The 27,744-nt window shown below is 40.9% G+C and overlaps 1 protein-coding gene across 1 annotated transcript in view; it reads left to right on the top strand.

Moving 5' to 3' along the window:
* LOC111219579 (rho GTPase-activating protein 44-like) overlaps window positions 1-27,744 on the top strand; it is a 33,465-nt gene that overhangs the window by 4,397 nt on the left and 1,324 nt on the right. Inside the window, exons 4-21 of the mRNA XM_022742298.1 lie at window positions 813-889; window positions 1,639-1,750; window positions 2,155-2,231; window positions 4,015-4,132; window positions 5,689-5,757; window positions 5,850-5,931; window positions 6,828-6,955; window positions 8,669-8,780; window positions 12,606-12,687; window positions 12,830-12,910; window positions 14,945-15,058; window positions 16,235-16,326; window positions 16,442-16,622; window positions 20,492-20,509; window positions 21,957-22,148; window positions 22,954-23,481; window positions 24,433-24,559; window positions 25,883-26,258. Of these exons, the coding sequence (XP_022598019.1) occupies window positions 813-889; window positions 1,639-1,750; window positions 2,155-2,231; window positions 4,015-4,132; window positions 5,689-5,757; window positions 5,850-5,931; window positions 6,828-6,955; window positions 8,669-8,780; window positions 12,606-12,687; window positions 12,830-12,910; window positions 14,945-15,058; window positions 16,235-16,326; window positions 16,442-16,622; window positions 20,492-20,509; window positions 21,957-22,148; window positions 22,954-23,481; window positions 24,433-24,559; window positions 25,883-26,258 (2,566 nt within the window). The remainder of the gene's footprint in view (window positions 1-812; window positions 890-1,638; window positions 1,751-2,154; window positions 2,232-4,014; window positions 4,133-5,688; window positions 5,758-5,849; window positions 5,932-6,827; window positions 6,956-8,668; window positions 8,781-12,605; window positions 12,688-12,829; window positions 12,911-14,944; window positions 15,059-16,234; window positions 16,327-16,441; window positions 16,623-20,491; window positions 20,510-21,956; window positions 22,149-22,953; window positions 23,482-24,432; window positions 24,560-25,882; window positions 26,259-27,744) is intronic.

The following is a 27,744-nucleotide window of genomic DNA, read 5'->3' as shown; positions in this document are numbered from 1 at the left end:
ATAGTAACAACAGTGTGAATGTGATCAAATACAGTAAAGGTTTCTACATAAAGACGAGTTTGAAAAGACAGTTTTAGGTTTTCTTTTAAAATTGGTAAGTGAGGTTTGTTTGAGGTTAAAAGAAGTCACTAACAAGGTTGGTGTTCAACAACTGATCCCAAATAAAATACTGAAGCACACAATTCACTTTAGCAATTTAATGATCAGGTGCAAAAAGTAACGTTTCAACCATTAGTGTTTCGACTCTGAAGAAGATGCAGTGTCTCCGGTTCGCAGCTGGCTCGAAACAGAAAAAAAAAAAATACTGTATATATGTTCATACATTTATAAATATGTAAGATTCAGCCATGTGAACATGTCTGATTGTTCCTCGTGCACATTCAATCCCAAGCGTCATGTTCCAGCCTCAAGGTATCATAAGACGTTTACATTAACACTGCTCTGTGTCCCTTAAAGATTGACTAAAGTCATTGTGGGAAAGCTAGGAAATGTGTAAATGAAGTAGGAGCAGATGAAGCTGGAGGAGGAGAAGTGAGAACAGGAAGTGAGTTTTTGGATTCATTCCATGAAATGTGATGATAAAAGCAGGTTAATTACAAAGTATCTGATTGAGAATGGACTTTTCCCTCAGGTGCTTCAGGACTCTGTTTGCCTTTGTCTTCCTGCTCTGTTCTCAAATGTTCCCTGTGTTTAAGTGTGTTTTACTGTTTGTGTGTGATTCATTTAATTTGTTTAATTACAGTTTATCCAGTGTTGATTGACACGTTGAGCCGACGACGGCTGATTCATCGACTGTGTTTGTTTCTGTGCAGAAAAAGCTTCCTCTCACAACACTAGCACAATGTATGGTGGACGGGGCGGCAGTGCTCGGAGACGAGTCTCTACTAGGGTGAGCAACACACACACACACACACACACACACACACACACACACACACACACACACACACACACACACACACTCTCTCTCTCTCTCAGATACTGTAGCTGGACTTTAGTGCTGGAACAGAACCTGGATGTTGTGGCTCTAAGTTGCAGTGTGTTTAAATGGTAAATGGACTGCACTTATATATCATTTTCTAGTCTTAACACTCACACTACTTTACAATGGAAACCACATTCACCCATTCATACAGTGCTTTTCTCTACACATAAAGTGTTTCCACTGATGATATATTGGGGGCAATTTGGGGTTCAGTATCTTGCACTTCCAAATGTGGACTGTTGAGCTCGTTGGGCTACAGTCAGTTTAAAAGTCTATTGTTCCAGTCTGGTTGACACCTGGATGAGAATAAAAAGCGTGGAATGAATTTGTCTGCAGGTAGAATCATCTGTTTGTTTTCTATTTCAGATAACTGAGATGTTTTATTTGCACATGTTGATGTCGAGCTATATTCATGGATGTGTTTATACCCACCACTGCAGTGAATTACTCTGCATTACATCACCTTGCTGCATTAATTCACACACTACATGTATAACCATCACTATTGTTTATTAGATTTTATTTCGAGAAACTGCATAAATATATAAACATTGTATTTTGGCTGTGGCAGTGACAGCCTCAGAGACGCTCTTTGTTTGAAAAAATTCCCCCGACTGCTCCCTGATGTTTTCTGCTCCTGTCGACTGTTGCAGGAAAATGCTGAAGCTCTGCGGCGAGACGCAGGACAGGCTCGCTCAGGAGCTCATCCTGTTCGAGCTCACCACGGAGAGAGACGTCATCGAGCCGCTGTACGACCTCGCAGAGGTATGGAAATGACGGCACAACGACACCAAACTGTCCCTGTGATTTGATGATACAGTATTTCATTTTGCAAGTTTGGATTTCCTTTGTTGTTTAATTAACTTTCCCAGTAGATAAAAATATCATATGAAGAGCAGGTAACAGAAAAAAACAAGTCAAGTCTGGGAACTAAAACAAGTAAGAAAATAAATTGAGAAAGCACCTGCATCTGTCTAATGTTTGATATACTGGACATGAGACTCTGATTAGTCTGAAAATGAACCAGTAAACTAATCTTCATGAGACAGAGAACCAGAGTTAGAGCTGGGTTTTACCTCAACAGGTGCAAAGCATCTGACAATACTGAATTTGTTCCTCATCCTCGTTCACACCAACAAACAAACAACCTCTGTGCTCTGTCCTCTCAGGTGGAAATCCCAAACATCCAGAAACAAAGGAAACACTTAGCAAAGCTGGTCCTGGACATGGACTCTGCACGCACACGGTGAGTCTGTTACTTTTTTGTGTGTGTGTGAGAAACAGACTTAACTGTGATCAGAGAAGAAACTCCATCTCCTGTGAATGGACCGGTCATGAAGCTTCCCACTGAGGATTTGATTGCACATAGTGAAGTTGTGTGGATTAGTTCAAACTCCTCATGCTGCAGTCTCCTGCTCAGTCTGAAAACCTGACTTAAAGTTTGTGTGATTTGATGTTGGGTTGAATGAGGTACTTATCTTTAGTCAGTGTATTAACTGCAGTAGATTCGGGACAACGCCCTCCCAGTTTGGAGAAGCAGCAGGAGCAGTGGCACAGAGGCTGAGTAATGTACTGCTGTGGACGGGAAGAAAATGATTTTATCTACCTAAAAAATGCCCACCTAAAAAACCAATATCAGGTTGGGTGTAGGCTTTATTTTGAATATTTTCACTGCTTTGATTTGTCGTCAAACAGCCCTTTATGACTCACACGGCTGATCTGCAGCATAATACAGTATGTGATGTCATCATCATTGCATTCTATAAACAAAGGTTGGATGGTCCTCTCTCTCACCTCTTGAAAAACTTAATATCTTGTATCCATGTTAGTTTGGTCCACTGGACCACATGACACCAGGACTAATGACTGGCTGATGCTCCATGTCCCTCGAGTTCATACTGATCTTGGAAGATCTGCTTTTGGCTTTGTTGCACCTTCCACCTGGGACTCACTACAAAGCACTTTAAAAATGAATTTGTTAGTACCTCTTGGTCATTTTAGATTCTTAATCTCTGACCTTTTAATTTTTGTTTGTACCTGTTTTCATTTATTATCGTCATTACATTGTTAATTGTATTTATGTGTTTGTTTTAATTGAATTTCTTTTTTAACTGGTATTTCTATCTACTCGACATCATTGTAAATGAGGGCTTTACCCTCAATGATTTTCGGGTTTGAATAAAAACATATATGTAGATGAGCTTATGCATAGGAATACAGAAGTTCAGCGGTTGAGAGATTGTAGTACCTGTCATTTTAGATGAAAGTTGTGGCTGCATCAATTGTTGTCCCTGAATCTAAGACTTGAGCAGACATGTGAAAACCTCTCAGCGACCTTGAATTGCTGGAGTCATCGTGTCGGTTACAGATTCTCCTCCCCGTCCAATCAGAAAGTGTATTGTCTGATCTCTGAAACATACAATCACCACACTTTTCTTTGTGCTGATTCACGGTCATCTCAGTGCCATTATGAGCAGCGACATGGGAGAAATGTGATTTTCCTCACTGCAGTCCAGTCTGCGAGTTTTTTTTTTTTTTTTTTTTTTTTTTTTGTGACCACAATCTGAGACTATTTCTCCCATCATGCCACTGTGTGCTGAGCTCCTCTGGCAGCGCTACATATTATCTCCACTCAGACTGTTCAGACACACAACTCAGACAGAAAGTCTGACGGACAGAGAGGGAAGAGGAGAGTCTGACAGGGAGAATCAGAGGAGAAAACAGATTAAGTTGAATGAATGAGGATGTATAGATAGAGTCAAGTGTTAGCATTTTGTCAGGCGAAGTCTTGAGTAATCCAGCGGCTTTTCAAAAAACTGGGTTTTGTTTGCCATGAGTCATTTTGTTAAAGTAGCTGTCAGGTTGTGTTGTCAATGATTATTTCTCTCTGGGACAAAAAGTCTGACGCTGCTGAAGGCAAATGAAAATGTCTGATAAGTTTAACGGGCTGCCGACGTTCTCGTCGTTTTCTCTGTTTATTCTGTCCATCCACAAAGCAAACTGACAAAGCGATGTTCTTCTGTTCTCAGGTATTATCAGTCCACTAAGTCTTCAGGGTTGTCCAGCAACCTGCAGCCGACAGGAGCCAAGGCCGACCACCTCAGGGAAGAGATGGAGGAGGCAGCCAACCGCATGGAGATCTGTCGAGTCAGTGCTCACTTCTACTCTCAACTGTGTGGCAGTTATGTCTCTCAGGCACAAATAAGGACTGAGGGATATTAGGTCTCTCACAACTGTCTTCTTTGTCGTAACACACTCTAGAAAATACTAAAAGAAAGAAAGAAATTATTACGGTATCCTTCAGTAAAGTCACTGACGAATGTGGTCAACTATGTTGTTTGTTGCTGTGGCGATGGAAATCATGTTTTCAGCCCAGTTTTCTGTTTGTCGGTTAATTAGGATTTGTACAAAACTACACAACAGACTTGAATAAAATATTGTGAATACCTGACTATGTTTTGGTGCAGATAGCGCCACCGTTAGGCCATTTATAAAGCACTTAAGACCCCATTTACACCAAGTCACTTCATGCATCCTAGGTGGATCTGTTAGAATTGAAATCCAGTTCCTTGAGCCACCTTCAGATGAATTTAGATCTTGTGTTTGTGTAATCTCTCTTTATGATAACAGCAGCTAAGGTTACACTAAAATGACACAGAAATTAACTGTTGTTTTCTGTCTCATTGAGACAAGGAAAAATGGTTTCAGCCATTTCCACACATATGGTCAAATAAGAAGCGCACCAAACTACTTTAGTGCTGATCTGATCCCTGATCAATTCAACCACTGAATGATCTGTGTAGATTGAACTTTTGTGTCACACACTTGTTCATTAATGTGACTCATTCATGCATTTGTGTTTGTGTTAGCTTGTGGATAATTTTTAGTTAACACAAGCTGAACTACTGTTGTTTCCTACTAAAGTGCTAAAGTGCAGAAGAAGGAAAATGAAAAAAAATGAAAGTGCCTTGGATGTTATCCGGTTAGGAGACACTTGAAATGAAAACGCTTTGACTTTTAACTCAGTTTCACATTTTTTCCATCTCTCTCCACCCTGCCCACACCTCATTGGCTCTTGTTTGGCTGAACTCACCTGAGCCAGATGATCAGCTGTGGGTTAAAGCAGGGAAAAGATGGAAAATATGTAGCGCTGCCACACCATTTTCCTCTAAAAGAGTTGCCAAATTCCTGTAGGTGTGGCCCAGTTTATATACTTTGCCATAATTCTTTTACACATTAATGGAACTGAAACTAAATTTAAACGACACATGTAGATATCAACTCCTGCAAAAATAGTTTCATTTCACCTGGAGGTGGCACTAAAGCAGGTGATAGATTAATTTTGGTTTAAGTCCATGCAGATTAAATACATTCTATTCTTGCAATAATAATTCATTCAGAGGATTGTGCAGCCATGTTGGATGTGTGTGCACTTCTGCTTCTATATTCTATATTTTTGACTCTTTATAACCTTTTTCACAGCAGATTTGTCACAGCAGGAGACTCACAGGTGTTACTAATAACATTAACTACGGCTCAGCTACATTAAATGTCCCAGTGAGCCAGTCTGCACAATAAAGGCCCTGGAGCTAACAGCTGTCATTAATGTAATTAACGACACCTGTGCTTTTTCTGTTCTTAAAAGTCTAAATTTTCATATGTGAGTTTTCTTATTCTTCAAATATTTTTTCTTCTCCCACCAGGACCAGTTATCAGCAGACATGTACAGTTTTGTGGCCAAAGAAATTGACTATGCAAGCTACTTCCAGACAGTAAGTACAGCGTCTCTGCAGACTGAGGCACGAGTGAAGACACAAAAATATTCCACTTGTCCATCACAGACTCTCTCTCTCTCTCTCACTAGCTGATAGAAGTCCAGGCGGAGTACCACAGGAAGTCATTAGAGCTGCTTCAGAGTGTTCTGCCCCAGATCAAAGCTCATCAGGGTGAGTCTGACACCAGCACACACACACACACACACACACACACACACACACACACACTCACACTCCTACTGCGGTCAGTTTTGTGATTCTAACCCCTCAATGTGCTGAAGTTCATATCATGATGAGAACGTGTCCATGTGTTGGTTTGCACATGTTTGTGGTCGCCTGTGAACAGTTATGGGGTTGGAAATGAGCTGTTTTAATTACACAGTGGTCACTAAATTAGCTGGTATGTTTATGTATAAATCCTCAGCACAAGTACCAGTACAAGTACAAGTGAAAGCTTTCCTTCTTGATCACATCAAAAGTATTTTTCTATGACATTAAATATTTGTGAATCAATAAGCAACTGTCAGGCAGCAATCACAGAACCCACAGAGAGGAATTTAGTGAAAGCCACTCATCTTTTCTCATTAATTTAATGTCAATTTTTAAGTTTTGTTAATTTCAAGGTCCTTCAACTTAAAATTTTAGTTTTTATTTTCAGACCATGTTAGAAGTATAAACATGAGTTGTTCTAAATTGAAGTGTTTTGACTTGAAATGACGAGTTATTGATTGAATAAAATCCTACTTAAACCCATAAGAAATGCACAGACAAAAACACACATTTCAAACAACCAGTATCATTGTGACTATGGCAGGTAACGGTGTGTTCATGTGCTGTGGGGCCACATTGTTTATAGTGAATCGCTGAGTAAGACAACAGGTTTTTGTGGCCTTCAGGTTCACGCAGAAACTATAGTTTCTGTTTGTTGAGGTCACTTTGTGCAACCTGAGAGAAAATTCCTCGAAACACTGAGCATCAGTGAAATGTAACGGCATCCCAACAGCAGAGCTGCTGCTGTATTTTGTGCATCTGTGTGAGTGTAACACAGTGTGTTTGTGTTTCGACAGAGACCTGGGTGGAGAAACCGTGCTATGGGAAACCATTAGAGGAGCACTTAGCGCTCAGCGGGAGAGATATTGCCTTTCCCATCGAGGCCTGTGTCACCATGCTGCTGGAGTGTGGTATGCAGGAGGAGGTCAGACACACAGCATCTGTCCTGATGGCTTTCACACAACACACACACACACAGTAAACAAAGCTACCCCTGAGACAGGTTGCCACCGAGATGAAGTCGCTCTTAATTACTGAAGGGGAAATGGTATCTAACAAGGTCTAGGCTACAGTTTGATTTTCACACAGCAGTTTGTCTTCACTGTTTAATTTATGTGTGAAGGTAAGAAATCCCTTAACCATGAGAAATCAGTCCAATGAGCGGTTCACTGGAACCAGTGCAGCTTTAATTACTCGGCATTATGAATGAGTTCTTTCCAGTCTCATTTGGTCTTTGTTAAACATCCAGGATGATGTTTGGCACTGTGGTGCAGAACAGGGCAGAGAAAGATTTGTCTAATTTTGTGTTAAATCAATCCAGTTAATCCTGAACCTCAGAAGTTTCAGAGGCAAATTTGTGTGGAAGTTAAAAGGAATTCAATCCTGATGTTAAAGGAAAAACACACTGACCTTTGGGGATGAATGAGCTGCTGCTGACTCAGCTGTTCATTCAGCTGCAGTTTTACAGTTGTGATGTAGGTCTGGTTTCAGAAATGCAGGGGACACAGAGTAACCAAGTGAATGCAGTTTATTTTATATACATAACATTCAGGAACAAGTTGCGGTTCATTGTTCATTGACAACTAAAGACTTAGAAATATAATGTAAACAGTTGTATTATTATTATTGAAATATAACACTACTTAAAATGACATGTATTACTGATAGAGGCTTGATACATAAAGGGTCAGTCTACCAATAGAAGGATCAGGTTACTCTTAATGAGGAGCTACTACTACTAGTACTCAGACTGTGAAAAAAGTTGTATCATGTCTTCTGTGGCCCGGCAGGAGCTTCTTAAAGTCTCTTGAGAGTCCTAGGACTTTAGCAAAGTGAATAGCAAAATTGTTGGATGTTGAAATTGCGCATCTTAACTAAAAAAAAAAAAAAAACAAGGCTAAAAGAAAACAACACTTTTTTATTCAGTCTTTTATTGCTTTTATTGTTTCATTGATGTATGATTTATGGCCATTAATGACAACTTTCTGCCCTCAAATTGTCTCACTCTGGTTGAAACATTGTCGGCCATTTCCATGTAGAATGAAAGAAAAATTGTGAACAAGTCACTGTAGTAGTGTGGGGGTAGTTCTTCATTCTTTTAAGCTGTGTATAACCACAACAAGCTCCACCATGTCATCCCCAGTGGAATTTACACCTCCAGTTATCAGTAATCTGTAGTGTAAAATACATTCACTCAAGTACTTTACTTGAGTAATTTCATTTGATGCTGCTTTATACTTATACTGGCAAATATTGCACTTGCTGCAGTTACAAGCTATTTGAGGATTCAAATTATTAAAACTGAATATAATCAACTGATAAACGTGATGTATTATTATAGTTAAGTTACCCACTAGAATTTTGGTTGCAGTATTTCTACACTGTGGTATTGCCAGTTTTACTTCAGTGGTAGATCTGAGTACTTCTCTTGCCACTGTCACTGATCAGTTATCCCTCTTTAGTTTCAAGAATTCCAGCTGTTGACTGCTGCTGTGGGTGTGAAATGACCCCAGTATCACTCTGCGTGTGTGCGTGTGTGTGTGCGTGTGTGTGTGTGTGTGTGTGTGTGTGTGTGTGTGTGTGTGTGTGTGTGTGTGAGAATCTCTCTGACCTGTGTCGTCCTTGTCTTGTGTCTCAGGGTTTGTTCAGAATCGCCCCCTCCGCCTCCAAACTGAAGAAGCTGAAGGCGTCCTTGGACTGCGGGGTGTTAGACGTCCAGGAGTACTCTGCAGACCCGCACGCCATCGCAGGTGAGCCATCGACAAACACTGCCTGAACATACCTGAACTTCCCCTTCCCCTCCTCCTGCTTGCACCTAATCTGTTTCCATGACCACTTATTACCATCACCTAGAAGGTGCCTTACAGGGGTGGATTTATGAGCTGGCACCCGCCGCTAGCTCGTTAGGGATCTTATTCCTGTAAATTCCTGGCAAACTCCATTATGTCCATGTATTACTGAGATGTCTGCCCTCCGCTTTGGGAATAAACATCTTAATTAAGCTGCCAAATGATCTGCAGAGAAGAACTCAGTAATATTTTTTAATCCCTTTGACTATTTGTTTTTATTTCTCCTGCACGTATTATTGATTCCTCTGCTGCTGTCATTCGTGAATTTTCTGGTAAAGGTTAATTTGAAGGTCTTATGTAAGAGCCACACAGGAGAGTTAAAAGATTACTTTAGACTTGATTAGGATTCAGTTCAGTTCTCTGGCGACTACAAGACAAGTTTCTGTCCATTCTTCTCCTCTTTATTGTGTTTCTTTTTCACTCCAAAACATGTCTAGTAATAAATTCCAAATATAACTGGGATTAGTCTCAGACACATTCTTCATCTTGTGCCAAAAAAAAAAGATGTTTTTTTGGCATCTTTTTGTTGCTGTCTCTGATTTGCCTTTAAATCCGACCTGTGACTGACGACAAAAGAAAGAGAAGCTTTCAGGCTTTTATGATGCTGTGACTGATCTTTCTTTTAATTCAGCTGCTGCATAATGCTGTTGTCAAATCAAAACCTTATATCTCCAATATAACAACTATTCATATATTCTATCTTAAGAAAACAACACATGGTTGAAATTGTTGGACCGTAAAAGAAAAATTAGTCGAGGGGATACTGCATGTTAATGAAGAAGCTCTCTGGTACATTCAAATGCCTCCAGTGTCATTAAAACAAGAATTGGTCATCAAAACTGATTCAATCAAAGAAAATTAATAACCTGTCATCTTTGTGGTATATTGTTTTCCAGTATAATTGTTTTTACACAGGGAATAGAATAAATGGATAAAGTCTCTGAATACAAATATGTAATAATGAAGTAAAATGTGGCTCTAATGGCAAAACATTTAAGGAGGCACTTAACAGCAATGATTGTTTATTAAGAACTGAGGGTTGTTGATGCAACAGTACATCCTGACCTAAGTGGATAAACTCATTTTCTCTCTTTTTTTTTTAAATTTTTTTTTTTAAAAATGTTTTTTCATTTGCGTCAATAATAATAATTTACTTTATTTTCTGATTTTGAGTTGCTGTTTTTTTTCTGTATGTTTTTTTTTTGTTTGTAAGGTTTTGGGATGTAATATCTGACTGACAGTCATTCGTCTTCATGCAAAAGCCAGTTGTACAAACAGATTTGTTGCATGCGGTGTTTCCTCATACTTGGACTTCTCTCTTAGGCACAATTCACAAATACAAATTCACGAGTCATATACAGATGGTGTAAAAAGAAAATATTCATTTGAAATAAATAAATGGCTTCATCTGAATTAATTTTGAGTTTAAATATGAAATTAATTCAATTAAAATATACAGAAAACAAACTTGATGCTAAATTAATGTTCTGTTCACCATGTGGTTTTTATCATCTTGCCAATTTACTGAGAAGCCTTTTAGATTTTATGAGAGTGCTGCTTTTATGACATGCCATTGGCAGCTGTACTATTAATGTGATGCTTTAGTGACTGCTAAATTTGTTATCTTTCTGATTTCTGACACCCGAATCTGTCTTTAAATCTTCAGTGACAATTTTCTGAATAAAACTTACCCACAAATAAAGTGGACCAGGTAGCGTCATATGGCACCATTAATCATTTGCTGTCGTTTTGTCCCAGTGACCCAGTTAGGACGACTGACTGACTGACTGAATAAACAGGTCCTGATCTCTTTGTTTTAACCCTGATGAAGGTCATATCTGGTCGGTTTTTAAATTGTTTCTTGAAGAATCCATGTAACTAACAAAACTCTGCATCTTAAATCTGTTAGAGTATTAGTTTATTTAACAGGGAACATACACTACATAACAGAGTTAGCTATATATCTAATTTACATCTTGGCAGGAAGATGTTGAAAACAAAGGTACAAAACAAACAATTAATAAAATAAAATGCAAAATACATTACATAGTCTCCATATTGAAAACCCCCTCCTGTTCAGCTGAACAAACGTGGAGATTCAATGTTTCTCCCCATCAGGAACAACACAGTATATCACATTATTAAATATCAAAGTCAGTCACTCAGCAGTGTTCACTGGAGCGTGCGGAGGAAGAGAGATGAATCCTAGTTGAGGCCATATCCCTCTCTAATGATGCCATGTTAAAGTGAGTTAGCTCTAACAGCAAATGTAATTTGTGAGCCTCTCCTACAGGGGGGTGGTGTTGGTTGTGATGGTGGTGGTGGGGGGGGCGAGCAGGTGTTCCTCTTCCATTCAGCTTCAGTCACAATCAGTTTGCTCTTCTGAGTAAACATAGTAAACCAGAGGAGCGTCCTGTGGTTTCAAAATAATATTTAATATGTTTATTTAGCACCAACCGCACACAACATACCTACACACTCACACACGCACACACACACACTCCAGACTCTCAGACATGTACGGAGACACACTCAGACAGAATGACAGCAGCCTCCAAGCTGTCTCCCAGCGAGGGACAGCCCGACTTCGTTGTTTGTCTTCCATCCTGTGAATCCCTGGGGGAAGTGAACGCAGCAGACCAGAGAGAGAAGAAGACAAGTCAGAGAAAAGCCCGGCCTCCTCGTCAGCGCTGGAAAATGACGCCACTAGTTCTGGTCAAATAGTGATTGGAAATAGTTTTGTGTTTATTATTGTTGAACTACAGTAGGCGGGTCTGTGTAGAATTGCACTCAATGAGCACTTTATTAGGAACACCTGTGCACCTGCTTTTTCATGCAATCAGCCAATCATGTGGTTTCATTGTGATGCATAAAATCCTGCAGAGCTTCAGTTACTGTTCACATCAATCGTCAGAATGAGGGGAAAATGTATTTTTTAACCTGCTGATCGAGACAGAGAAAAGAAGTTCAAACCCAGCTTCTTTTCCCCGACGTCACACACACCTGAGCGATTGCTGCTTGAAGCGAGCAGAAAATGTCAGATTGTTGGTTTTGGGAAAGTTACAAAATTGTCTGAAATGTCAGATGCAGCCCCCTCAGTTGCACCGTCGATAAGGTTAGGAGAGAGGAGGGGGTTCAGATGCTATTAGAGGATCTAACAGGCACTTTGATTGAAGAATACTGAAGCTTTTATAATCGACCACAATTTCAGCCAAGTGAAGACTGTCTGGCTTGTAGGATTGAATGGTAATGTTAAATGACACACACATAGAATGCCGTAGAGTCTGCAATAAGAAGAAGGAAATTACACTCACATATACAATCACATCCAGGCCTGACAGTCTGATGCAGACTTCATTCAAACCTGTCCATTGAGAACAGTTTCTGCAGTGGTTTGTTCTTCCCACACTCATAATGAAATTTCCTCCAGAACAAAAGACAGAGGCATCAGTCAAACGCCACTGTATATACTGCACTGAATTGATTCTGTATTGAGTGGTTGAAGTGTTAATCCAGTCACAGCTGGATTCCCTTCATGTTTCCTCTTTTGTTTTCAGAAAATATCTTGTTCTCATGTCTCCAACTGTGTCTTTTTTATACATTCTATACATAAATATATCACCTGCTGGTCATCATACAGACACATCTGCATTATATATCATTGTATTTGTACAAATATTTACGTGAATACATGTATTTATCATAGCTTTGTCTTGTTCTCTCCAGGTGCTTTGAAGTCCTACCTGCGGGAGCTCCCTGAGCCTTTAATGAGCTTTGAACTCTACAACGACTGGATCCAGGCCTCCAAGTATGTATCTCTTATATATATATGTATATAATAAATAAGTGGAGATGCCTGACCTTCCTTTCAAATCACATCTTTAAGTTAGAAACGTTTATACATGCTCCACCTTTCTCTAAATGCAGCTCTTTTCTGCCCCCCCCCCCAGCATTCAAGATCAAGACAAGAGGCTGCAGGCTCTCCTCAACGCCTGTGAGAAACTACCCCCAGCCAACAATAACAACTTCAAGTGAGTCACTGTCTCCGTGATTCACTCCCCTCTGTGCTCCTCTCCCAGAGACTGTTGTTTTCATTACCCAGGCCGACATGGAAGTAAACCAGCTAAAATAACCCAGTTAAATCTAAAATCATTTGTTTAACTTAGTTCTTCAACTGCAGATGCAGGATTGATTGTGTCAAAATCATGATCAATCATATCATTGATAAGTGCTGGGGTTAATTTAACTATGTCCTCTTAACTATATTCTAACTATGAAATAAAAACAACAAGAACAACATCCTGAACATTACATTAAGATTACTCGGTTGTGTATGGAGCCCTCTACTCTTCTTTCATCTGCTGTTCCTTGTCTCCTTCCGTCCCTCCTGCACTTTACTCTTAAAGCTGCAGTAACTGTTTTTTGTTTGTTTGTTTATGTGTTTATTTTTTTGTTTTAGCAAGTGAAAACAAGCTGTAGAAACTTAAGCATTCATCAGGAGTCGTGTTCATGTCCACCTGATGAATCTAAGTCCAGAGTTCCCTCTCTTTTAGCTCTGTGTTTGGTCTCCACCAGCTCCTGAGGAAAATATCTGCCTCTTTAGCTGCTAAATGCTCGACTATGTTCCCTCTCTCACTCTTTAACTGTGTCTGTCTGCTGTTTGCTAGTAATGGTCAGTGGCTTTTTAGAGCCATAAATCAAAACTAAAGAGGTGAAAGACGCTAAAACGCTCTGTAAAACTGAGGGGAACTACAGAGTCAGGAGATAATTCTCAGTTAGGTCCTTTTTATTTCATGAACTTAACAAAATTGAAAAACATTGAACAGTAATTGAGACATTTTTGTTGCAGGGGTTGTAGCATAAAACTGTTTATTGATTATAGCCAATTTAAGAGAAAAATCGGCCTTTCATGTTTCATTTTCAGTCACCTTTACCTTCTTAGTATCTGTTTGCTTCCTCGTATCAGCAGTGGTGCTGAATCGATGAGGCTGGATCAACCAGCGGCTCTGATCGACACCTCCCTGAAAGAACATTGACCTCAGTGTGAACCGCTGCTGAGAAAAAGGCTGTATACCTTAACTGTAGATCTATTAGCTGCTGGATTGAGATGAGTTGTGGATATTTGCTGAAGGACTTGTCTAACGAGCAAAAGAAAACGCAGAACAAGAGGAGAGGAAGCAATGGTAGAGAAATTAAAGAGAGCGAGATACTGCAGCACTTGTCAGTGTCATCATCAAATTGCACAAATAGGGCGTATTTTTAGACAGTCGTCCTCTGAGGAGACCTGTCAGACCTGTCCAGATGATCGCTGCTCGCTGGAATGAGCCGCCTGATGTTCATTCAACTGTAGTTGGGCTCAGGATGAGTCATCCAGCTCAGCTGCTCTCACAGAGCCACAGAAACCCACTGGCCCATTTCTCTGTCTCAGAGCCCCTACGAAGACCAGAGAATAGAAAGAGTAGTTTGCTGGAATAATGCGTTTTAGCTCAGTGTGCCTCATGAAGGCAGGGCATGATAAAAGCATAGTGTTGTTCAAACCACACACAGTATAAATCTATTGTTGGAAATAGACCTTATTTTAACCCAAAGAGCTCAGGGTGGGAAACTTGGCCTGGATTAACAAGTACAGCCCAGTATTGTTCTGTTATTTCCCACATTTCTCATCAAGCTGAAAACTGTTTTTTTCTTAGGTTGTGAAACGTTGACATGTTTGTTTGACAGGACAGGGATTCTTTAGGTCATTTACCTTTTGTTTTATGTAGCTAAGCCAATTTTAATTATAGTATTTGGCCCCAAATCACAAATTTGCAACAAAGAGCTTTACAATCAGTACAATGTACGATACCTTCTGTCCTCAGATCCTTGATATACAATATATAGCAGTTTACCTTTTACACAGAAATAAGAAAAATCAAAGATCGTGTTTGTTTTGGTAGATGCAATCACAGTTTCTGAAAACATCTAGCTCACAATTCTTTGGGAATTTAACAAAAAGCTTAATTAGCATAATTTTAAGTGATGTTTTCACTGACTGACTGATGTATTTCCTGTATTTGTTTCAACAGGTATTTGATCAAATTCCTCTCCAAACTGACTGAGTACCAGGATGTAAACAAGATGACACCTGGAAACATCGCTATTGTCCTTGGACCCAACCTGCTGTGGACACACAATGAAGGGTAAGTTAGCATATCCAACTATATGACTATATAAGCATTCATTAGAGTGAGACATACATGTGATATTTAAAGGCAATGCAAGTTTATTTATACAGCACCATTCAAACACAAGGCAATTCAAAGTGCTTTACAGAGGCATTGAAATAGCATTTAAAAACAATAAAAACAAATTTGAATAAATGAAAATATTGAAATATCATATCACATCAAAATTGCATAAAATCAGGTAAGAAATTTAGGACACCTTTCAAAAATAAGTGCTGCAGTGAAAAAATACATTAAAAACAAGCAAAGATGCAAGATTAAAAGATGCTACATATGTAATTTATTCCTAAAATGCAGCAAATGGTGTTGTTTTAAACCCTGATTTAATTTAGCTGAGAGTTTAAAGTATCAGTCTGTTATTTATTTTTCACATTGTCAGCTGATATACCTTGTTCCTCTGAGCCATAGAGCTCCATTGTTGTCCAAAAACACATCAGTGAGTTACACTGCCACACTGAGAGACATGTTCCTTCATTTACCCGCCCCCTCTTCATATCAGTGAGGTTTATAGGGTTCATTTGAGGGGGAAAAATGAGGAGAGACAGTGTCATGTTTGGGTAAAGTATCACTTGAGTGTCGCCTCGTTCATTTTCATATTTTTCACATGTGAAAAATCAGTTTGTAATGCAGCAGCCTGGTGGATTGGGCAGAGAGACAGAGAGGGGAAGGACTCCGTATCCACAGGGATTCTCTCATCACAGCTCACTTTCTTTTTCCCTCTTTTTCTCAGTGGAAAATTTGAGCTGCTGATAGTCGTGATGCCACTCAGAGCTCAAAGTGCTGTTAACACAAAAGGCCAGTGGGCACACGGCTCCAACACATCTCCAGGAGACAATTCTTATAATACAGTATATTCACGATGATGACTAAGCAGTTTGAGAAGGGTGAAGGACACTTCCTTTATATCTCTATGTAAATCTTACTAACTCTTTATCCCTCTCTAACTTTTAATTAGGATTTTAATAGGCCACATTTCTGAAATGGTTTTAATTTTTTGTCATTTTAATGCCTCTGCAGTATCATGAAAATGTGTTAATCACCGCCTGCGCATAAATTCTGATGATCCAGACAGCTACTTTTCCTCTGCGTCCTGTCATTAAAGAAAAAGTCTGTCTTCTCTGTTCGCTGCAGCAACATCACAGAGATGATGACAACAGTTTCCCTGCAGATCGTTGGTATCATCGAGCCCATCATCCAGCACGCCGACTGGTTCTTCCCTGGAGGTGAGGAGAGAAAACACAACAGGAAGTAGATCTTTATTTGGAAGCAGCAAAATATACTAAGACTTATTTTTTCTTTTATTTCTTGTATCTCTTCTTTTTCTTCCGTCTTTCTTAGAAATCGAGTTCAACGTCACAGGGAACTACGGAAGCCCCGTCCACACCAACCACAACGCCAACTACAGCTCGATGCCGTCTCCAGACATGGATCAGATCGACCGCAAGCAGAGCGATCAGAGCCGACGGCCACTCAGCGTCGCCACGGACAACATGATGCTGGAGTTCTATAAGAAGGACGGGTATGATTCTCCTACTATATATAATAGAAAACTTATTTTAATTTATTTTCAAAACTTGTTTGGGGATGCAGTACAAATCTAATATTTAAATACCTGACTTTAAATGTAAATACTTTATTTACAATAATATATGTAGAAAACAATTATTAAAAATAAAAACTAGAGATTAAAAGATCTGAGATTTAAAAGCCAACACTGTCAGCTGACCTGACACTCCCTTCGTTTTTAACGCCAGATGATGCAAAGCCTTGTATGTGATTACTCACTTACTCAGTACCTTAAAGTGGATTTTAAAGTGTGAAGCCAGTATGTGATGTGTGAGAAACGCTTTGTTCTGGTCAGTCAGTTTGTTGAAGCAGCTGAATTTTGAACAGTTTCTCCACAGCTCCACTGTTCAGAAAGGTAAACAAGTATCACAACAATCTAGGCAGGAGGATAGAAAGGCAGGTCTGATCTTCTCTGTGCTTCTAAAAGTAAATAAATTAATACTTTTTAGTCTCAGAAGAACAGGTTGGTCTTTTAAAACAACATGTTGTCATCAGTTACATTGGAATAGAAAATACACAGGAGGAGCCACTGGAAATGTTTCTCCCTACTGTAAATTCTCATTTCAATAATTTTTTTCTTTTAATGTTTGATGGCTCTAAATACTACAATACCTATAGCCTCAGCTGCTATGGAGAAGAAGCTAATTAGATGTGTAAGTCAGATCTTTAGTGAATTAAAAGCATTTTGTTGTTATATCTGTGACAAAAACACAGTGACATAGTTGTCAAATTCATCCAAAAATCCAGAGCTAGAATTTGTAATATGCAGAATTTATGTCTACAAGCTTGTACCTCGGACCTTTAATCAACAAGCCAGAAAATTTCTGAGGGAAGTTGTTCATCTTTTGGACCAATGATTTAACCAGAAGAGTTTCATGCAGGGCCTAGCCTTGCAACTCTATAACAGAAAGAAAACATAGGGTCTTATTTATCCCAGAGAAGCTCGTGTTATATATATTTATTGACAATTGACTCAAAATGTGTATTTAATTAAGCATTTCATTGGCTACAGGCTTTGTCTTAACAAATATACAAACAGTTTTTTGGGAATGAAAGAAAGGAATATTACTTGTTTTGCAGGTTTTTGTCCAAAGTAATGAACAAAAAAACGGTCCAAACAGAGATGTTTTTATGATACAAGATGGCGTGTTGTAGTAGAATAATTAAACCGAGTGAAGTATGTTCACAATTCATCCATTACCACATCTAAATGAGCTGCAAACTCGTGTTCAGTATCAGTAAATCATCATTAAAATGCAAAAAAAAAATCTCATCAAAACAAATAGAAACAACGTTGGAACAGATGGTCTGTTTCTAAAACTCTTAGGAATAGTTAAGAGGAAGAACTAGAGACAGAGACATGTCAATAAATGACCCTTATGATTCAGAACAGAGAGAAAAACTCCCCTAACAATCCTCTTTCTATGAGCTGGTCTTAGATAAGCGCATTCATATAAAACCTCCCAGTGATTAGACTCACAATCATGTCTCTCTGCCTCTGAATCAATCAGCAGTCTAGTCTTCTCTGTTTCATTCAGGGTGGATCCTAACTGACAGCTTTTTTCTAAACAAGGCCACTTGGAGGCACGTGAAGTTTCCACATGACTTCCTCCTGACAGGGTCGGACATGTGAAGTAAGAGCAGGAGAATTCCCTACTGATTACGCAAGTTTCATGTGAGAAGTGACCTCAGGGGAAAAGCTCGGTTTCACTATGAGGTGGACAGAGAGGATACGGTGTCACTCTTTTATCTGCAGCACCTGCCTTCGAGCTCTTTATGCCGCCCAGTGAGACGGTTTGAAGTGAGAAAACAAGGAAGAAAAGAGACAGATAGACAGAGGCAGAGCTGACATTTAGTCTGTGAAATGAGGAATCTGACAATCCTTGAGCTGCAGAGGAGGATTAGTTGAAAACCAGTTAGTCACTTTCTTTCTCTCTCTCTGTGTCTCTCTTTCTTCAATGCTTTAATACACCCTTGGTCTTATTAAGGCCTGCGGGTAGTCTGAGCTGTCTGCAGCCCAGGGACCACAAGTACCCCAGCTAATTAAACCTGGACCAAGTGTGTGCTGGGTCTGATCAATAGAGCTCAGCTTTCAATGGAAACACACAGAGAATAATCTTTAGAGGCTTTGAAAGAGAGGTTTTCTCAGTTTTTATGTACTGAAGGTTTTAGATTTTGGTCTGTTTGCTTGTAAAGTTGCAAAATTCACATCTCTCTTAAAAGTTAACTAATGCTCAGACACTAAAATTTGCTGCTCCGGGGATCTGTGCCCCGTAATAGTCAAGAATAAAAAAAAATGTTATATCAAGTCATCATTCCCATGGTTCTCTGCACCCAGCACAGCCAGCTGAAGGACACACACTGCACTCACCCTGTGCCTTAATTTGGCCACTGAGAATAATTTATAGGTACCCTGGACAGAATAATACATACAAGGTCACATACAAGGCTTGAAAAAAATAGCAGACAGTAGCCAGAGAGTTTATTTTGACCTCCACAGAGGAGGTTACGTTTTCACCCGTGTTGGTTTATTTGTCAGCAGGATTATGCAAAAAGTAATGAACCGATTTGCACCGAACTTGGTGGTGGGACATGGGTCAGGGAAGAACCCATTAGAATTGGGGATGGATCCAGATTCTTTAATATGAATTAGATTTTTTTTTTTCTTTCTGAAGTCTGGTGTGTGTTGTTTGACACTGACCTTGGTGGAGGTCTGCACTCTCTGAGTGACCTTCTAGTTAGAGATTTTTGTCAAAGCAAAATGGTTTGGCAACATCTTTGACAAATATGATTCATAAAATAAGATTTATTTCAATCAGTAGACATAAATAGCAGTTACAGGACTTTGGAAAATAGTTAGATTAGATTCCTGAACATCTTACCCCAAAACCATAGTCATTAAAGGAATAGTGTGGTATTTTGGGATATACACAAATTGTACGGTAAATATAAAGCTGTAGCCTGCAGCTTGTTAGCTTAGCTTATCTTAAATACTGGAAACAGGATGAAATAGGTTCTGTAGCTCGGCTAAAGGCAACAAAATCCCGGCCAAGAACAGTCTACTGCACAAAACCACAACTTCTTGTTTTTACACTTTATTTTTGTAAATAAATTAGATATTTTGTGGTTATTGGTGATCCTTAGAGGTGCTTTAAGGTGTTTACAGTCTTCATGCTAAGCTAAGCTCACTGGCTGCTTCATATTTACTGGACAGATGTGAGAGTGGTATAAATCTTCTCATTCTTCTGACTCTTCGTCCTCTAGCTTCCCTGCTGGCTCCCTGAACCAATGAATATAACTTAAAATAACATACTGATTACACATTTGATCAGTATTAATTGATCAAATTTTCATAATTGATCAATTTTTTTTATCTGATTATGATTCCCTGATCCCTGCAAAGGAACCAACAGACAGAATCACTGCAGCTGCTTGAAACCTTTCTGGTTTTTCTCTTATTTTTGGGGGGATTTTCTTGGATTCATCAGGGAAACTTTGACCTAATTATGGCTAAATGGAACAATCATTTTCTCTTTGCATTTTGACGTGGTTGAAACACTTCAGGGAGAGCGCTTTTCACCCCTCAAATCGCTCTCCTCATTACACTCAGCGTGACCCTCGTCCCTTGCAGCTCCCTGCCAGCCTGGCCTCCCCGTTTTCACTTTGCTGCTCCTCCATCTTGGTTCCTGTCTTTAAAGTTTATCCTGCCAAAGTTCCTCTGCTGCTCTGATAACAATGCTGTTAATGAGCCCGAGGAGACTCTTGTCCCCCATGATCTTTACTCCTGTCCTCATTGTGCTTGTCTCTGTTTTAACAATGCAGCATTAGGAAGATACAAAGGTACAGTATTGTTCCTCTACCTCTGCTCACCCTCTCATCAGTCAATTCAGCATCCGTCTTTCTCAGCTGCACGTTGACAGGAACTGTCTGTCACTTGTCATATGTGTGTGTGTTTAATGCTCCTGTCAGGTCTGCCTGAAGTCACACACTTGGACTCCTATAGTTCAATGTCTCCTACAGAGTGGGATGGGGGTGGGGATGGGGGGTAACAAAGCAGGTCTTTCTTTGTATGTTTATATAAGTAGCATCTTTGCAGTTTCTGGCACTGGATAGACTTGTTCACCCTGTGAGTACAAAAGCTTATTGTTGCTTAGTCTTAGCTGACTGCATAGTTAAGTTAAACTTCACCTGCTAGCATCTCCAAACCTGATGATGGAAAGTAACTAAGTACTTAAATTCAAGTACTGAGCTCAAGTATTTGTATTTTACTTGAGTATTCCCATTTTGTACTACTAATTGAGTATTAGATTTAGCTAGGTGTACCTAATAACCTGGCAACTGACTGTGTATTATAGGCTATATCACATAGTTGGGGGAAAAAATGTATTTTAATTCATGTTTATTAATCAGCTTTCAGACCAACAGAGCAGAAATCAGCTGTTTAGTGACCCTAGCTCCAGAGCTCTTGCAATTTTTGTCCTGCAACATAATGTTAGATAGTTGAGCTAGTGCTAACTTTGTGCTAGAGATCATCTTTTCTAATCCAACTTCAGGGGTGGATGTGGTGATGACAGGTTGTATGAACTCCTCATAAATGTGGACATGTGTTCGTGGCTTTGAGATATGTACAGTAGGCTGTGTGTACCCAGCAGGACTGAGATGTAGTGTGTTAATTATTGAGCTTTAAAGGTGCTGGTAGGCAGATGTTGTTACCTTTCGACAGAGTTTCTCTTTCTTTCAGTGTTTATGCTAAGCTAAGCTAATCGGACGCTTGCTGTAACTTTGCATTGAACAGACAGAGGCGAGAGTCGTATCAATCTTCTCATCTCACTCTTCACAATAAAGTGTTTTTTTCCAAATATGTCAAATTATTACTTAAGTTATTTTTCACAGGGATCATAACATGCATCCTGTTCTTGTCCATTTCATCCAAACTGCTCTTGTGTGGCAGTTATTAGAAGACTTGGCATTTTACCTCACTCATACACTGTTATTGTGCAGGGAATTATCCATTTTAGCCAGACACTGTGTAGATAAACTGTTGTTCTCTGTTGTTGCATGCCGAGGATCATGAGTAGAACAATACAAGGCTTTATATGTGGAGTAGTGTGACCCTGGAGGCTGATTCAGGGTCAGGCCTTTTCACTGCACTAAGCCGATCCCCTGTCAGCAGCACTTCACCCCTGACGATGCGTTTAGGGTGTGGAAACCTGACTCCCCCCCCAGAACCGCACAAACACACGCCCTCCCTTGATTTGATTGGCTGTGCATCTCTGTCCCACTGCAGCATGGGTGTCAGGGTGATGGACACTTCTTGGGTGTCGCGCAGGGGCTCCTCGTCCACGCGTAAAGCCTCCTCCACGCCACCGAGCGTGCATCCCCCCATCCCGCCCACTGACGCTCTCATCCCCGAGCAGCCTGGGGAATTCTCTGCCTCCCCCTCCCCCACCCCTCCTCCCACTAGCAGTGACCGAGCCAGGTAAGGCTGTTGTGCCCCTCCCACCCCGTCCTTCCTGTTTCACCTCCTCCTCCCCTACACACACGCCTCCCACCTGCTGCTGTTCCCCCTCCTCGCCGCGTGTGCTACTGCGCCCTGCAACTGACACCAGGACAGCGCTGTCTGCTCTTACCCCCCAGTTTTTTTGTCTGTTGCTGCCCCACCCCCTCACAACAAACTCATCCTCCCACCTCTATGTGAACCCCAGTGTCTCACCTCTGATGAAGCATGTCATTTCAAACTCTGTGATTGCTCTTTAAGTTGTTCTTTTAAAAGTTTCTCATCCTTGGATTTGTAGAGCCATGTGTGGAGTTAATTTTCTGCCTGAGCGGCGATACTGTATATCATGTGCTGCAAGTGAAGATTCTGACTTCTCTGTAGTCTGGGGTTTTTTACGTAATGAAGTTCATCCATAGTTCAGCAGAAATGGTTCATTGCTGCATGTGCATGAGTTATATATCTGTTTTGTTTTTGCCATTAGTCCAAGCATCATTAGCAGCATAACAGTCCATTGTCGCAAGGCCCTGCAATGGATGAGGTGACTGACTCTCTTCTCTTTTATTTTGAAAACCACAGATTTTCATGAGCACTTCTTCTTTATTTTTTGTGCTGTTACCCTGTTGCTCCGTTACTTCTCCTTCCTAACACGATAATTAATAATCACCTGAATTCCTCCCTCATAATGGACCAAACTTAAACTCAATAGATAATCAATATGTCCCACTTCTCTAACCAACTTTGACCAGCTCAGTTCCCCCATGAAACTTTGATATTTTTATCATTGCAGCTCGGATGATGCATCCTCCAATTGGTCGGACTCCTGTTACGCCTACCCCTCCCCTGAGGAGGACAGGCCGCCTCCCCCTTACCCATCTTCCTCATCTTCCTCCTCCTCCTCTTGCTCTTCCTTCTCGCTCCCTCATCACCATTTCTACACCCGAGCACCTCCGGGTATGCGTCCCGTTGCTCCCAGCCCCGAGTCCGTGCCTTCCGGCCCGCCCCCCCCCCCCCGCCGCTCCGGCTACAGCCCACCCCCACTCCCCCACTCCCTCTGCCCGTCCCCTCAGCAGCTTGACGTCAACTCCAACCCCAAACCCAGCTCCCTGCACCTTCCCAAACAGGCCTCCTTGTCCGATGCTCCGCATGCGCCCCTGTCTGAAACGAATGGCTCCACCCTTTACATCAAACCCCCGCTCGTTCTTACACGTCACGATCTGTTCCTGGGCTCCCCCAAACCCCCCAACACTCCCCTATCTGCTCCCCCTCCATGGGCAGCCTGTGCCTGTAGCCGAGAGCGAGGAGCCAAGCTGACTAGGTAAATACAGACCCCTGCTCAACTCTTTCGTACTTCCAACACAATTCACACACAAATGAAGAGAAGCCCCACGGGGATGAAAAGAAGCCTGAGAGAGGGATGAGATGAGGAGAGAAGGAGATGGGTGAGATTAAGATACTCCCGACAGCGCCACCCTGTTCTCCATCTTATTATTTCTTTTGGTTTTGTATCCGTCAGTCATGGAAATCAATACGCTTTAGGAATTCCATTATCAGATCCATCTTTAATTTAATAGCCATGTATGCAATCCATAACTTTCCATGTTGCCAGGATATTCAGGAGCCGGTTGCCAGGCAACAAAGGAAATTCAAAGCTTTCAGTGAATACCATTATAAAAGTGGGCGTTAATGAGTCATGCCCGTGGGCCCAGTCAGCCCTGAGTGGTAGACTGCAAGATCAGACCTTGAATATGAACACAACACAACACAATGGTGTTTGTTGAAGTGAAACAACATGGAAAGCAACACGAGTTAATGACATAATCATGATGTCTGATATCGGAGGAAATCCCAAAGATGCTCATCTGCATTGCTCCACCCTGACTTTAAATCCCAGCAGCTTCAGTCATCCATCCATGTCTCATCTGCTGAATGTGAGAGCAGCTCTCAGTCAGTCGGTATAAACTGGTTATGTTCTGACCTTCAGGTCCTTCTCCCATTGGCATTCTGGCTGCGCTGCACTGTAAAAGTACGGAAAATCCATTAAGCCATCAGGGTTTATTTGGGATTTCTGAACTGCTTCTGCTGCACCACAGTATAGACTACATGTCCATCTGCAGCAGTGGTCACTCAGGCTATTTGACATTGAACTATGGGTGCTCTCATATTTTTTTAATATGCCGAGAGACTTACGGACACAGGGCTGACATATTATTAAGTGAGATGCACGGAGGAGCTTGTGATTTGTAAAAGTGTGTTTTTTTCTCCTCAGCACTCTGAAGAACAAGGAGCTGTCTCCAGTGATTGGCCAGAAGGGAATCCAGGGAACGATGACCTCTTGTGGACAGTCGCAGCACTCTGAGCACAGCCCACACACCCTGAGGAGAGGTAATAAGGGCGTGGGGTATCACTGCTGCCTTGGCACTGTCCTGCACTATTTACTTTCATGTTTTCATCTTAGCCATTTTCTGCCATTTCTGGCTTAATCTGTTTCTTAAAGTAATGGCCTTCAGACATGCACCTCGTCATGTAAATCTGCTGTCGGTCTCGCGTCAGTCTCCAGTCGGAGTGAGCCCCTGTCACTTTTTTGTAAAGGTCACAACTTTGATCTTAGTCTGAGCTGAATGCTGCCACGTTAACATAAAGGCTACAGCAGCACAAGGTTCTACCTTCTTAAGACTAATAAATTTCTAATTGTTTTTTTTCTCTTATGCACAAAGAAAATCATTTTAATAAACTTTTTTACTATTAAATACTGAGAATAAACCCTGTTTAAGTTATAGGATCCTCTAATGTCAGATGAGTCTATGAAATGTTTAATCAGCCATTGTTTCCCCTCATAGCAGCACAGAAGAGGGAAAAAACTAAGAAAAATACTATAATCATTAAAATATCAATCTCACTGAATTTCACACAAAAGCTTCACATCCAACATGTGAGCAAAAAGGAGTCACATCCTAAAGATTGTTGTTTTTAACTCTGTCTGACCCCTTCACTGTTGCTCTTCCTGAGGTTTCTCGCTGGTTTTCCCTGTTAAACGGTTGTTTTTGATTTCCATATAAAATAAACTGACTTTACTTGAGCACTGTGAGACTGAAGGTTATAAAACACGCAGCAGAATTATATATTATCAACAACAAATGATAAACTTGTGAAGAAAATTAATTTGGGGATCTCCATGGTTGATTAGATTAATGGGTAACTCTCATTTTCATAATGATCATTAAAGGGAAACTCCTTAGATTTTACTCGGTAAAGTCAGTTTATTCATTTTGGTTGAGCCTGTAAAAACAGCTGTATAATGTTCCCATTTACAGAAAATCTGTTTCATAAAGTTTGAAAGATGAGGACATTAACAGGCGGGTAAAGTCTAATGAAAGACTCTGTACATTATAGGATCTGCAGGATCTGAAGGAATGACTCATACTAAAGAGTAAAAGTCAGGAAATCTCAGACCCTGCTGCTTCAGATTTTAATTTTATTTTTGAAAATCTGCCTCCCAACATAACTGAAGTACAATAGAACCACTGGAGTGACAGCCATCGAGCTCTATAATAAGTTTTAAAATCCATCACTTATTCAGCCTGTGAGAGAATGAGAAGACTCCTCTTCCTTCATATCATCATGTTGTCCAGCCGTGACTCGGCTCTATCATTGCAGTTTTATAATATTTATATTTATGAGATCTATTTTTTCTTGTGGGTGTCTCCACAGCTAAGAAGCTGGCCCCCATCCCCCCTAAAGGCCCTTACTGTCAGACAGGAGCCATGTCCGACCAGTCGACAGGTCAGCCGTCTCCAGTCAGCTTGTCGCCCACTCCTCCCAGCACCCCCTCCCCGTATGGCTTCAGCTACCCGCAGGGATACGCCACCATCGGCTCCCCGGGTCAGATCCAGGCGGCCACCACCCCGTCCCTCTCCTCTCCGCCCTCGCTGGCCGGGACTCTCACCAAGGCCAGGCCGACCCCCAAGCCACCCCGGCAGAGGCCCAGCTTACCTCCTCCTCAGCCCCCCACCACGCCCGGCGCCAGTCCCCAGCCTCTGGAGCATTCAGCAGGTCTCCTGGACGGTTTGTCTCCTGGGGAAAGCATGTCCACAGGTAATGTCACAGATTACAGCACATTACAACACATGTACACACAGACTGGACTGTTGATGTATTTGAATTCTTTATAGTCTACTTATTTAAGCCCATTTATTACTGGTTACTCTAACGAATGATACAGTATTTTTCATAAATAATATGAAATAAGTCTTCCTCTCATTAGTTAAGCTTTACACTTTAAGAAATTAACCACAGCTGCATTGTTTGATCACCAGATATTACAAGATGACTATAACAGGTTGATTGATGGTGGATTTATCACTAAATCCACAATGTTTTTAATTGTTTATACAATACAAACCTCACTACAACAGTAAACTTCAAAGTCTTCAAAAACAAATATTACAGCTAAACAGCTAAACTTTTCATTGGATTTTTTAACAATGAAAATACATATATTGAGTATTTTTTTTAGGTTCAGGTTGATTGGAGATGCTCAAAAATAGCATCTCTTTTGAAATCTCAACATAAATCTGCACTAAAACACGATGATTTTCTGTTGACTGTTGCTGGAGTTAATACTAATTAATTTGCCTCATCGGCACAAGCCGGTTCTAATGATGTTTTCGTCTAATTTTCCCTTCTTGTCGACTGCTCTTATTGTCTCACTTACAGCGGTATGAGGCGAGAGGTTCAGTGTGATTCTGTGTGTGAGAGGGACTTTTAGGGTAAGCAGGAGTTCCTGTGCTCAAGCCTCACCTCTCCACCCCCACCCCCCCACCCTCCACCTCAAGTCCAATCCCCTTGTCATCTCGGCCAAACACGGAGCCGGCTCACAGTGGGGTGAGGCTGCCAGCAGAGGCAGATCTTGGATCAGGCTACGATCTGATTCAGTTCGCCTCTATGGCAGCTTCACCTTAGAGCCGCTCCTGATGTTACCTGTACATGACTTCTCATTATGTACCAACACACAGCTGCTGTGTTCAGTCCACCTTTAACCCGTTTGTTGGCCTTTGCATGGTGGCTGAGATTGATGCATGGCTTAAAGTCCAGTCTAAATAGACCAGGGCGGACGCCTTTTTTACTCTGAATCCCACCCATAATGCCCTTCTCCAGCTGCCCCCCCGCCCCCCAGCTTTGACAGTCACTGCCCCCCCTTCACACTCCCGCTCCACTCCACAATGTTGTACCTCACTGCCCACCGCTGTTCTTCAGTCAGCACACACTTCCTGTCTGTGCCACTTGTCTATCACTCTGTGGATTGTCATCATTCACACAAAGATGCTCCAGTTCTTCGTATCACACTGAGGTCAATTTATTCATTTATACACGAGTATAACTAACTACATTGATCTTGGTTTGGTTTTGGGTTGTGACAGTGTTTATTGAATTTGTTTTTAATGCTCATTGATCATGTCTGAATCAGGTGTAGAGTATTAGGTATGCACGATATTGATACTTTCGATAATTTACACACCACCATTCATGTAGTTTCTACCAGTGCAGTTTATCTATTACTGCAACTGTGATGCGTGGCACA

This window comes from Seriola dumerili, unplaced genomic scaffold, assembly GCF_002260705.1.
Source record: "Seriola dumerili isolate Sdu_G_001 unplaced genomic scaffold, Sdu_1.0 BDQW01000068.1, whole genome shotgun sequence".
In the NCBI taxonomy this organism is placed as follows: domain Eukaryota; kingdom Metazoa; phylum Chordata; class Actinopteri; order Carangiformes; family Carangidae; genus Seriola; species Seriola dumerili.
This window is presented reverse-complemented; position numbering and strand designations above follow the sequence as displayed.